This window comes from Limulus polyphemus, unplaced genomic scaffold, assembly GCF_000517525.1.
Source record: "Limulus polyphemus unplaced genomic scaffold, Limulus_polyphemus-2.1.2 Scaffold2358, whole genome shotgun sequence".
NCBI classification, from domain to species: Eukaryota; Metazoa; Arthropoda; class Merostomata; order Xiphosura; family Limulidae; genus Limulus; species Limulus polyphemus.
Genome location: NW_013667968.1, coordinates 14659 through 26929, shown reverse-complemented (window position 1 = coordinate 26929; position 12271 = coordinate 14659). Strand labels below are relative to the sequence as shown.

General features: G+C 32.7%; 1 protein-coding gene across 1 annotated transcript in view; it reads left to right on the top strand.

The window, feature by feature from the left end:
- Positions 1-11932, top strand: part of LOC106466717 (F-BAR domain only protein 2-like) — a 114579-nt gene extending 102647 nt beyond the window's left edge. Inside the window, exons 24-27 of the mRNA XM_022394803.1 lie at positions 403-535; positions 3486-3688; positions 6013-6242; positions 8918-11932. Coding sequence (XP_022250511.1) covers positions 403-535; positions 3486-3688; positions 6013-6242; positions 8918-8961 — 610 coding nt within the window. The 3' untranslated portion in view covers positions 8962-11932. The remainder of the gene's footprint in view (positions 1-402; positions 536-3485; positions 3689-6012; positions 6243-8917) is intronic.
- Positions 11933-12271: the final 339 nt, after the last annotated feature.

The window sequence follows — 12271 nt, the reverse complement described above, 5'->3', positions numbered from 1 at the left end:
CATGTTTGTTATAAAAGGGTTTAAGTCTCCATATTGCAGACGTGTAACCTGAACTTTATAACAAGCAGATTACTTAAAAGTTTGCAAAGAAGATTTAGCAGAAATGTAACATTTTATTTCTCTTTTTTCTGGTAGTTTCTCAGAATGATCATATCATATTGTGTTTTGGGGGCACCTGACATTTGTTTTGTATATATTTGTATTGAATATATATCAAAACTCTTAAGGTTTTTGTTTATGAAAATTATTCCCATATTTAGTAAGATTTTTTTGTTTATTTTTCTTGTTGAAACAAATATAACATATTCAAGGACATTAGATTAATATAGTTAGCTTAAAATAGGTTAAAGCTCATCTTTGAAATAATTCAAGTAGAAGCTGAAAAGCTTGTTATTTTTCTAGAGACACCAGTCAGTCAACAGTTGATAGCTACTTGTTTGAGTTCAATATGCCGGCCTTGACAGGACTATTGAGGAAGCAGTATGAACAAGCACCTAATGCATCATATTTTAACATTGACATTTTAAAATATCATGTGGGTACTTGCATATTTTAGTTTCATTGAAATTACTGGAAAATTACTTTAGGATGAGTTAAAATATATTAAGATTGTGACTGTAATTAAAAAATTAATTGTATCATGTTTGTTTGTTTGTAAGTAGTGTCCAATCACATTGTTCTAGTTTGTGTAATTATTGATATATGTGTAATAATGGTGAGTGTCAGGCTATGTACAATTCTTACAGTAAGTCTACTTAAGCTTATACATGTACTGTAACATGTAAACTAAGGTTTTGTTTTGTTTGGTTCAGGCCATTGTTGTACTTTATTTCTGTGCATTTTTGTTGTTACTGATCACCTGAACAAAAACAGTAAGAACTGAGGTTAGCAGATATATGAAAACTTGCAGTGTTTTTTAATTAAACTAACCTTTAGCTTTGTTAAGTTTTGTTAAGCATACAAGTTTTTTCTTTCATATAGTTTTATCTTTAGATAAAACTTTGTATAAGATTTCAGACATACTATTTTTCATAAATTATTTTGAATATTGAAAAAAATGCTTTAACCAACCCTATTATTGAGCATCTATTTTTTCAACAGGTTATTCATAGATATTTCTTAAGTTTAAAATGTGATTCTAAGGGCTTATTTTACAATGTAAGCTTGTAAAAGAACTTACAAGATTTCAGATATTGATGTATCAAAATATGAATAGTATATGTGTGTTTCCATATTTCTTTTCATTTAATTCACAAGCTTTTGGCTAAAAATTTTCCTTTTCACCTTAATGTGTTTCTGAGGTGCACTCTTGGTGTATGAGAAGTGCTAGGTTTTATGCTCAGGCATGAAAATGTTTAATTACTTCAAAAAGTGGTTGTGTCATGACTAAGAGATCAGTTCTGTGGACAGACTTTATTTGAGTGAGGGTAGTTATGAATAAAACATGTCTTTATTCAAAGAAATTATTAGCGTGTTGGCCCGCCTTTGACCTTAATGACTACTTCAATGCATCATGGAAAGCTGGTGATATTCTTAGTTTTTACACCTACCTGGTCATTTCGTGGGCTCATTGTCACCTGCGGACTTCTGTTTCTTAGCACGTTGCCAATTGTCAACCTGGGAATGTTTAATTGTTGTACAATAGCAAGTACAGACATTTTCCCCAAATGACATCCAACTATCCTTCCCATCTGAAAATGTTATCCACCCATTCCTACTCGAAATATGTTTAATCAAGTTGCAGACTGGATGTTAAACATATATGAAAATGAAAGTTTTTTTACTACTGTTACAATAATTATATGTATACTACAGCAAAACAACGATATAAATAGCACAGGCTCAGTGTTACCACTTTAACATACTGAACACTTCAAATCACACAAAATTGCAAAACTATAATGTTGTGTAATAAAACATAAAAGCAGTTTTCTTTTCCACACTGGTCTTTATTTAATTAATGAATAGCACATACACACACACTATCCAACCAAATGTCATGGGATAAACCTCTGATTGCAGGAAAATGGTTCGGCCTATAAGGGTGATCAGCGGTTCACAGAGAAGTCATTTCAAACTTGTACACCAAATGATAAATACTCAGAAAGAGATAACAGAGAGAGGTGTCATGGTTTCCAGTATTCACCTTAGAACCAAAAAAATGTACTCCAATAAAGGGCTGTTAACCTCAAAAAACCACAGTTTACTGCTAATATAACTCTCCTGTCAAGATTGTTAATTCACAATGATGTGGAGTTTAGGGGTTGGCCAGACTGTGTTCTTTGTGCACAAAGCACAGGGTCTGCCAAAAGAAGTGTAGGAATTTTATATATTTGAATTTTCCAAAATATTAATGAAAAACATTGTCTGTTTTATTCTGAATGAAGATTAAAGGTTCAAATTTTAATGGTGAACAGATGGGAAATCTAACAGAATTCTCTTATTCTTGAGCTTTATTTCAAAATGAATGCTCCATCACTGTTGCTTAAAGAGCATACCATCAAGAACTTTCTGAACATGTCATCAGTGAGAATTATGGTTTTAACTACCTTGCATACATCATGAGCAGTGTTGTGTGACCTGTTCCCAAACAGGGTAATTTTTCATAATGGATACATAAACTGCCTCCACAATCCCTGGATTTGTGAGTGACAGACTACCTTTGTTATGGTTACTTAAAGGACAGAGTGTATATCAACAAGCGACAGACACAACAGGATTTGAAAGATAACATGAAGACAGAAATTAATGGCCTTGTGCATGAAACTCTGTGCTCTCAACAGAAGGTGTCATCATCAAAGTATGCCAGTGTGTAGCATTTTGTGGATGCCTGCCAGGCATTATTTTTTCATACTTAATGGTTACAAGAAATCTTATTCAGCTGCAGTTTCATAAATAATAAACACAGTTATACCGATAAATGTTGTTGTTGATTGTTGCAATTTTAAAGCCCTACACTTCTTTTGGCATACCTTGTAGTAGAAGTGTTTATTTCAGGCAGGTACCACATGTAGCCACTTTACAGCAGCAACAAAGATTTATTGAGCCTTCCTCGTCCATCTCTGTTGACAGCACCTGTAAAAATCGCGGAGAAAATGGGTTGATAGAGCTTGGGAACCATATCTTGTATTGTGCAATGTTACAACTGCTGTATTTTCTGTGGAAGATTGTATTGTGAATTTTGCCATACTGATGGGCACTTCAGATTCCAGATGTTATAAAGTGTTCAAATCTCTATTCAGAATTTTAAAAAGAGTATCAGAAAATTCTGCTCAGGAATCAACACGAAAAATGTTTACCTGACTCGTAGACTGGGTGTTAATCAATTTAACACAATTTAATAGCAACAAAATAATTTTTTTTTACCTTTTCTTTTATGAAAAATAATATATAGATTCAGATAAAAGTCTGTTTAGAAACAAAATAAACTACATAAAATGTTTTTTGGATTAGGTATCTAAGTTTTATCTTTGGAATTTTTCTAGATTAAGTCTTTACCAGGTGCAAAAAGTACTCCACTTCACTTAGTGGCTTACTGGAAGTGTGAACCTAGAACAACAAACCTTAGGATTGATTACAAGTACAACCCATCAGCACTTGCAAGCATGACACCAGTGTCTAACATCACAGTTATAGTACCTGTTGATGGTGGTGTTAATGACATGCAGTCCAAGCCATCTGGTACCTGGTAGGAATAAAAAATTATTTCATGATTACTTGTCACCAGATAATCCTTAAAATGTATTAATCACTGAAGAGTACAAATACCTGTAAAATCTCTCTATCTTAAATAAAATGTATAAATTAATGACAGTATATTTGTTCTGGGTGTAGAAAAACTTTTTTGATTTTCAAATGTATAAAAAATATAGCTTGGTTACTTTCAAAATTACGCTGGTTTTGTAAATTATACACACTACAGCTATCACTCGATTGCTAGGGTTTTCCTTCCTTTGCCCATCTAAGCATTTGTCTGATATTTTCTCACTTACTCTATAGTCTTTGATTCCCCCACTTCACTACCCTTGATGATATCTGTCTTGTGACATTCTCTACCTATCTCAATGCACCCACTATCCTGATACTGGACATTCTGGAGAGAATTTAGATTCACTTTTACCAGCTTTTTTTTTATTTTGTTGGCTTCTCAGGAGGCCAAATTCGAATCAGCAGACTCTGGCTCCTTTTCTTCAGTTGGTTAATCGAATGTGTGATGTTTTGGGTCTTTCCCTGGTTGCTTTTGAGTCTGCACCTTCCTTAATGACAGAAAGGTCTGAGGACGAATACTTACTTCTCCCTCCATCCCCTGTGAAATTGTGATTCATGCAAGGTGGTTTAGTGCTCAGTTATGTGAAGGAACAACTATGCCTTGTCTGCTACGTTTGTTGGATCAATGTGCTTTAGCTTACCCCTTCTAGGAGGATGCGTATTTAGACTCTCAAAGAATAGACCCCCTCCTGGAAATTTGAGGTTCCAGAACAGTCTGTGATCAACCTGAAGAGATCACATATTCTAGTATTTCTCTTACCTTAACTGCAGTGCTAAGATATTTACCATCCCTCCCACTTTTGTCGGAAGCATCTCAGGGATCACCACATATTTTAATGATGAGTTGGGATCATTGTTAGCATCTACCTTGGTTCGATTGTCAGCTTCTGCACTTTCCCTAGTCTATGGGCTGGTATGTTGTTGGGATTTCTGGGGTAGAAATGCATTTTTGGAGGCATTCGTCTACCATATGCCACCCTCTGTGAGTTACATAAGGCCTCCTTTCTCCAACCCTTGGTTTTTACAGGTGTTCCAGAGTCTTTGGAATCAAGGGTTAATGTTGCCCATCTGTATTCGTCCCTGTTGTCGTTGGCTTCACGACTTTCCTCAGCTCTAACAGGGGTTCGTAGTTCTGCCCCTATTTGAGTGTCGCAACCCCTGACATCAGCCCCTCGGTCCTTTGGTACCCAGAATAGATTCCATCCATATCCACAAGGTTCCTCTGCTCAATCAGATCTCCATCAGTGGTGACAGTGCTATCATATACCTTTGGGGTCTGTAGTAGCTCAGACCACTGTTATCTACCCAACCTGTGGTGTTTCTGCTTCTTGCAGATCCTCGGAATTTGGAACTTCATTTGAGGGATATCTGGGATCTGTTTGTTAAAAGGCAGTGGAGTGAGTCGTCCAAGTTCTTCCAGGGATTTATTCCCATCTGTTTGTTGTGCCCAAGAAGACAGGAGATTGGTTTCTGGTCCTTGATCTTTCTCATCTACATCAATTTCTAGATCCTTTAAGGTTCACAATGTAGTCATTGGCATTTTTTACCAGGACTGTAGATGACCAAGTTTGACGTCTCTGATGCTTCTCTGTACATTCCCATAGCATTGTACTGCTTTGTGAGATAGTTTCATTATGTCCTTCTTGACATTGTATTTGGAAGATACCTTGTGATTGTCACATGGAGCAGAAAAAAATTCCATAATTTGATGCTCCTTTTCATGAGAATAGGCTTTGCAATTCCAAATTTGGTACCTCTTGAGAGAGCCATTCAGAGAAGGGCAGACTTGCTTCTGTGCTGAAGAAGTCAAGACTTACTGTAGAAGCTCTTTCTTTGTGTTACTTTCCACTTCAGTTTAATTAAATGTAACCCATTATTGCCTTAATTTATTTTCCTTTCTCAATCACTTGTACACTTTTAAGCCTTTTTTTTTCTTTATATTAGAAAATAAAGTGTTTTATTTTAATTTCCACATTGTGTATTGTCTCTTTATCCCACCAGTCACAAATCACTACACATTTTTCTGCATGATAGATCCATGAACCCCTTATTTTGGATGAGGTAACTGTGCACAAGTGTAACCTTGAATTACCACAATAATATTCAGTTATTGGGAGGTGTGTAGTCGTAAAAAGTGTATTGTATGTATTAACAATTAATTTTACTTTCCTTATTTTATACAAACCTACAAGTTGTATATACACCCAACAAGGGGAAATATTAAAGGAACTACAATTATTTTAGGAATGCTGAAAATCAACGGGTGATATGGCGGATACCAGAACTTTCTCACCGCTCTGAAGGAGCAGGTATTGGGTCCTTGCGGGCCAGGTTCGACTTAAGTACTGGCCCTTCCACACCTGGTACCCTCATAGCCCAGTTCTCGTGTCAAGGAACATCTCTCTCTGGTGCTGATTTTGAGCTTGCGTGCACAGGCTATCGTCTGTCATTAGTCAAGAAGCAGGTGATGGCAGGTAATATCATAATTGTATGCATAAAAGAAGGAAAAATATTGTTTTATAGTAGGATTAAAGGAGTAAAAAAGACTTAAATTCGGCAAACGTGTTTTAAAACGTATCTAATCTAGTTTATGCATGTCTCTTGTGTTTTTCTTTCTTTTTTAGATTAAAATAAAGGCTTCTAAAATTGTATTTGTGAAACATGCATGTCATAACTGTACTAAACTCTTTGTAACTTTGCACGTTAATGAAGTTATGTTTTGAAAGACTCAAATCTAATATCATAGAACTAAATGTAAACAAACTTAGATTACAATTTGATTTCAGTTAAAGCCTAGTTAAGGCCATAAAGCACTTTGTAGATTTTGTAAAATACTTTTCTTTCTTTTTTGAGATTGTTGTCCATTCCATCTTGTTTAAGATCCTAGCCAAGGCCAATGATGAACAGAGCTTCCAAATAAAAGTGTTTTCTCATTTATAAGCTAAACCCTATAATTAATGTTCTCAGTTCATCAAGTACGTTACAGTTGAGGCTATAAAGATGTAGAGAATGGTAAATTTTCAATTTAGTCACATTATTTCAAAGATTTTGTATATTAACTTGATTTCAAAGCACATGTGAAAATAGTAAAATATGCTCTGAATCATGGGATGATTTCATTAACATACGCAATTGTTTTATAGGCTTCAGAAATATGCGTTTTCTGTAGCGTACGATTAGTAACTGAAAGTTTTGTACATTTTTATGGATGTACACACACACACATCAGCAAATATTATTTTAATAAATATTTGACATATGAGAAGCATATCTGTTAAAGGATATTCCAAATTACAACTATAAATGTGGTTCTTCTTTGCATTAAAAAGTAATAACCACAAATGTTAAAAATCTATATTGTTGTTTACGCTGTAATAAAATTTTTGTGATTTAAACGAGATGTGCACAATCATAAACAAATCAGTAAACTGCCTTTGTTGCATTTGTTCTGATAAAATAATATAATAATTTGAGAATGGTGTGACCAATCATATTGAAACAAATAACATAAGCCTTTATTATCTTTATTAAAGAACACGTAAATAATGTTTTGTGGTTTCACATATTATTATAATTCGATGATACATTACAAGGATAGATCAAATGGTCAGGGAACAAGATATTTTAGTTTGGAAAAGTCATGGAATTCCATTCCGCCCAAGGCGTGGGAACCATGGGTATGTGAAACTTGATAGTACACAAAATATATTTAAACAAAATAAATGGATGTTTACTTGTTAGCGGTACCTAAGTTAGGAAAACATTTACTACTTTTTTATGTTTGTGAAGAATGTTGGATATTGGAAAAGGATTATTGATTGATCATCATAGTATTTTTTTTTTCCATAAATGTAGTGTTTGTAGCCAGCCTTTTTTCACTATTTTTTAATAATTTTGAACTTTGTATACATTTGTTCTGAGTATTCATAATCTTACTTGAATTATCAACCAGCAAAAAAAAAAAACTCGGTTCCCCCTTAGTGGTCACTAAAATCAAATGGCATTTTGCGAGCTAGCCTCTGCTAATGTGAAACCCTGCTCATACTGCTGACTAAGTATAACCAATTACATATAGTTATACTGTCAAAAAAAAAGGGTATATTTTCTTTCACTGTGCAGTATACATTTCCAAGATGACTGCCATCACAGGTTTGGTGATGATAAACAAATGATTCATAATATATCTAGTTAAAAAAAAAAAAAGAGAGTTAGATGAAACTGTAAAAGAATGTGTTATATGTTCCAGTCTACATATTACCTGTGATAAGGTGGTGACATATTGAGAATTCTATTAAAGACTAAATGACTCCCTGTACCTGCTAATTATCTTAAAATCTATGTTAAAGTAAGTTCGAATGATAATTCTTTTACGCCTCATTATTCAAATTGCAACGAGAAGTAACAGAGAGGGTACTCAAAAAAAGTTGAATCTCTTAGTCAAAAGTGACTAACCAGTACTATGACTTAATCAGTTACATTATTATTACTTTCACCACCAAAGGTGGACAGAGGTTATGTTTTCACCTCTGTTTGTGTGTATGTCAGCAAGATTTATCGAAAATGACTGACTAGATATAGATAAAAGTTGGTATACGTTTGGACTATGACCCAACTTAGAAGTGGTTAGTTTTAGGAGAGTCAAAGGTAAAAGTCGCAGCAAGCTTATGAAAATCCAAAAAATCCCTATTTGTTAACATGTAGATCAATTTTTCACACTATTTATGCTCTATACCTCAGTCAAATATGATCGGAGTTTGAAGAAACTTGGTGGACATGTGTAGAATGTTATTCTTCATTGTTGTGCTAAAAATGGTCCATGTCCTCTGATAATGACAGACACATTTTCATATTTTTTTATGATCGACGCTGCATGGCGGAAGTATGAGCTGTACTGAGTGCCGTTCTAGTTGGTATTACTTTCTTTTATTATAAATTATATATAAACGAGTAGAATATGAAAGTAAAACAAATTAGACTTCTGTTTTTTATGATGTGAAAAGTAATTCACATCTGTCTTTAAAAGTATAAGTATATAGGTCTTCTTACCTTTCCAGTTCATTTGCTAAGCCCTCTCCCCTGTGCTTTGTAGCAGTTGATGTATTTATTGTGTTTTTAAGGATACTAATAAAACTGTTCTTTATATTTTCAGGAAAGTACCTATGTGAGGCAGACCAGACCACTAGCTATGCATGACATTAAATCTAACCTCTGGTGCCTCATGTAGCATTCCATCTAGTGGTGACCTGCTCAACCTACCTGCCTTCCATTTTATTAAAATCAAATAACAACAAGAGGTTTGTTGATTGAGTTAAAGCACCACCTACACCTCATTTATCACTAGCTCATACCATAGAAAAGTTTGCTTGGAGTAAACACTAAGTATGGGAAAGAGTAGTGTGTATTATGTATAAACTATTAGGAGTTGTGTGATCTTCAAAATTTCTTCATGCCTGTGTGATTAAGAGCCACCATTTAAAGTCTGTGTATTCAGATTGGATCGTCAGGTTTTTGTAAAGATCTGAATAATAACAGAGAAACACATTTGCTAATTCAACTTATGCAGTGTAACTAGAGACATTTTGACTTCTTCAAAGATTAAAATTATTAAATGTGAATTCTTTCATGGCGACACTTAAAATGTTCTAGTAGAGATTTTAATGAATTTTTAACACATTTAGTTGTTAAAAATTAATTGAAAAATTATCTATTTTACATCGTGATACAAGCACTTTCATCTGATATTCACAAATTGGGTGTTTTCAAAACTTCCTAGTCAGTTAACTTTAAAATAAATATCAAAATATTTTTTTTTTCATGTAGCTTTCTATGTTATTGAAAAATGTATTCAGCAAAAACTTCGTGAATGTTATAGAACAGTTTAGGATTATAAATTGTATAATACAAATCACTGACGAAAACATGTCTGTTAAAATGTATCTAATAATGCAGGTGTGTGTGTGTGTTAACAATTGCAAAACTATTCTGTAATTGTACCTTCTGCTTCAATCTTAACTAGGTAAACTGAAAGAGTGGGATATTTAACAATACGAGTTTCCTATGTTCATCCAGCATAAAAGATATAGTATAACATTTTTTGTATAACTATAGTACATCTGGACATTTTAAACACTACTAATGAATCAAGTTGTACATGAAAATATATGTAAGTTTTATATATACACACAAACACACACACACGCAGAAATATGCATGTAGTACTCACCATTCTGATGTTCCTATTGTTGTGTTGATATTCACCCAATTATGAAATATGTATGTTTAAAATTTTGTTCTCATGTTTTTGTGAATACATTTTGATATTTCATTTACATGCTGATTATGAATAGTAGTTAATTAACATACAGTTGTTAATTCTGATGACTTATGACAAAACACAGTGAAGTTTGCTACAAAAGAGTATCAAGCTATTTACACGTAGTAAAAGTTTTTCCACACTAAAGACCAACTAGAAGCAGAAGCTACGTATGAGGAAAATATTTGTCAGGAATTAATTTTTTTCTGAGCAAATGAAGAGAAACATCACTAGTTTATTGTCGTACCTATGAAAAGTTTAATTAGGAAATACTAAGATGTATGGCATGATGTATTGTGTGTTAGGATCTTCAGACTTTTTTTCTGTGAAGAATTTCTGGTTTTTATTTATGATAAGAAAATAGCTGTTGACAAGAAGTGTACCTTAAATATTTAACTTTGTCTCTCAACAGTAGCACAGAAATAAGGAAAGAGCAAAGGGTTTAGAAATTACATCCCATTTGTTGTAAAAAATATAGAACTTGTTAAGTTGAAGTGAATGTTTAATACATACTGTAGTAACTATGACATGAAAGTTTAAGATGGTTCATAGGTAGAGGCGAATATAACATACCGTAGTTATTGCTCTTTGATAGGATAGGTAAATAGATTCTTTGTTTGTTTTTTTCGTTATATACTATATATATATATATATATATATTGGCATAATTGTTTTGGGATTAAACTTGTCTATTAAATTAGCATGTTTTTAAAAAAATGTGGAAAATTATGGCAGTAGCAAGGACTTCATTTTTACACAATACTTCCCAAATTTCAGGAAAGATCTGATGTATTTGTTAAAGTATATATTTTATTTGTCAATTTTTGTGAATGATACGAATTTTTTTCTGATAACAAATGTGTGTCGGGATTTTCCCCTTACCTTTATTTAAAGATAATACCAGTATGTTTCTTTGAGAAATTTTATGTAGTACCATGCACTGAAATTTTGTTTTTCTTTAATACTAGTATTAACACAGATTGCTTTTTTTATTAAGATATATATATATATGTGCTAATTTCCTTTTCATATACACATCAAGCTTTTCCAAATAATGAACTAAATTTTATGTAGCATGTTTTGATGTATTTGTATTTACAAGTAATGAACTTTTTTTTTGGCAAATTTTTCCTGTAAAAAAAAATAATAATAATCAGTAATACTGTCAATGTCAATGATTATGTAGATGTCTAGCTTGTGTGAAAGATTATGTTGCTGGTTATCTTTGTTTGCCAGTTTTTCGTTTTGGACTATGAGAGTGTAAATTATCATATGAATGCTATGTAGTCTTTCAGGGGTTTTCAGAATGGCCTTCACAAGGAAATGTGCGTTTCAATGGGTGTTTTCATACTTGAACTAGAAAATGCTGGTACAATTTACTGATGTATTTGGTTTCCTTAGTAGCTGAATAACAATCTTTGCATTGAAAGCTGAAAAAATTATTTTTATTGAAATGAATTGTATTGTCATTGACTTGGATGTAGAGTTATGTAAAGTTTTACTGTGTTACTCTGTTAGTATCTGCATATAATGTTAAAGGTCTCAGTAAGTTTTCTAATTTAAGCCCATAAACCAAATTATGTGTAGTAATATCATCTACTAGGTATAAAGAGAACTTGCATTTGTTCATCTTTGATCATTTTTACATTATATTGACTTAAATTAAGAGACCTACTGGGAACTTCTTTATAATTTTGTAACCACCTCCTGTTGCCCTGGGGGCCTACAGTTTGTTTTTGTATCATACTTTGACATTGGTTATATATATGCATGTATTGAAACCCTTTTATGTTCAGAAATGGGTTCTAGATACCAGTGAATTTGATCTAAATAAATTAATATGAAATATAATGTAGTAGTTGTGTTTTTCATTTATAAAATAAAGTTGTTACTTCTATGATCATTTGCTGTACACAATACTTACCGACTTGTAATCACATGTAAGAAGGAAGTCAAAAACATTTTATGAAACAATATGTAGGTCAATGAAAATTGTTTAATTTAATTAATTAATTTAAATGAGTAGATTAAAATGTTTTGGTTGCTTTTATTTCTGACACTAAGGGTTTATATATGTTAAGAGATACATAAAAAACATGTATGAAAGCAAGGAAAGTTTTACTGTTAATTTACCTTAAAAATAAGTAGATGATAATTATATTTTAGCAGTTTAATTTATTTTCAATTTAC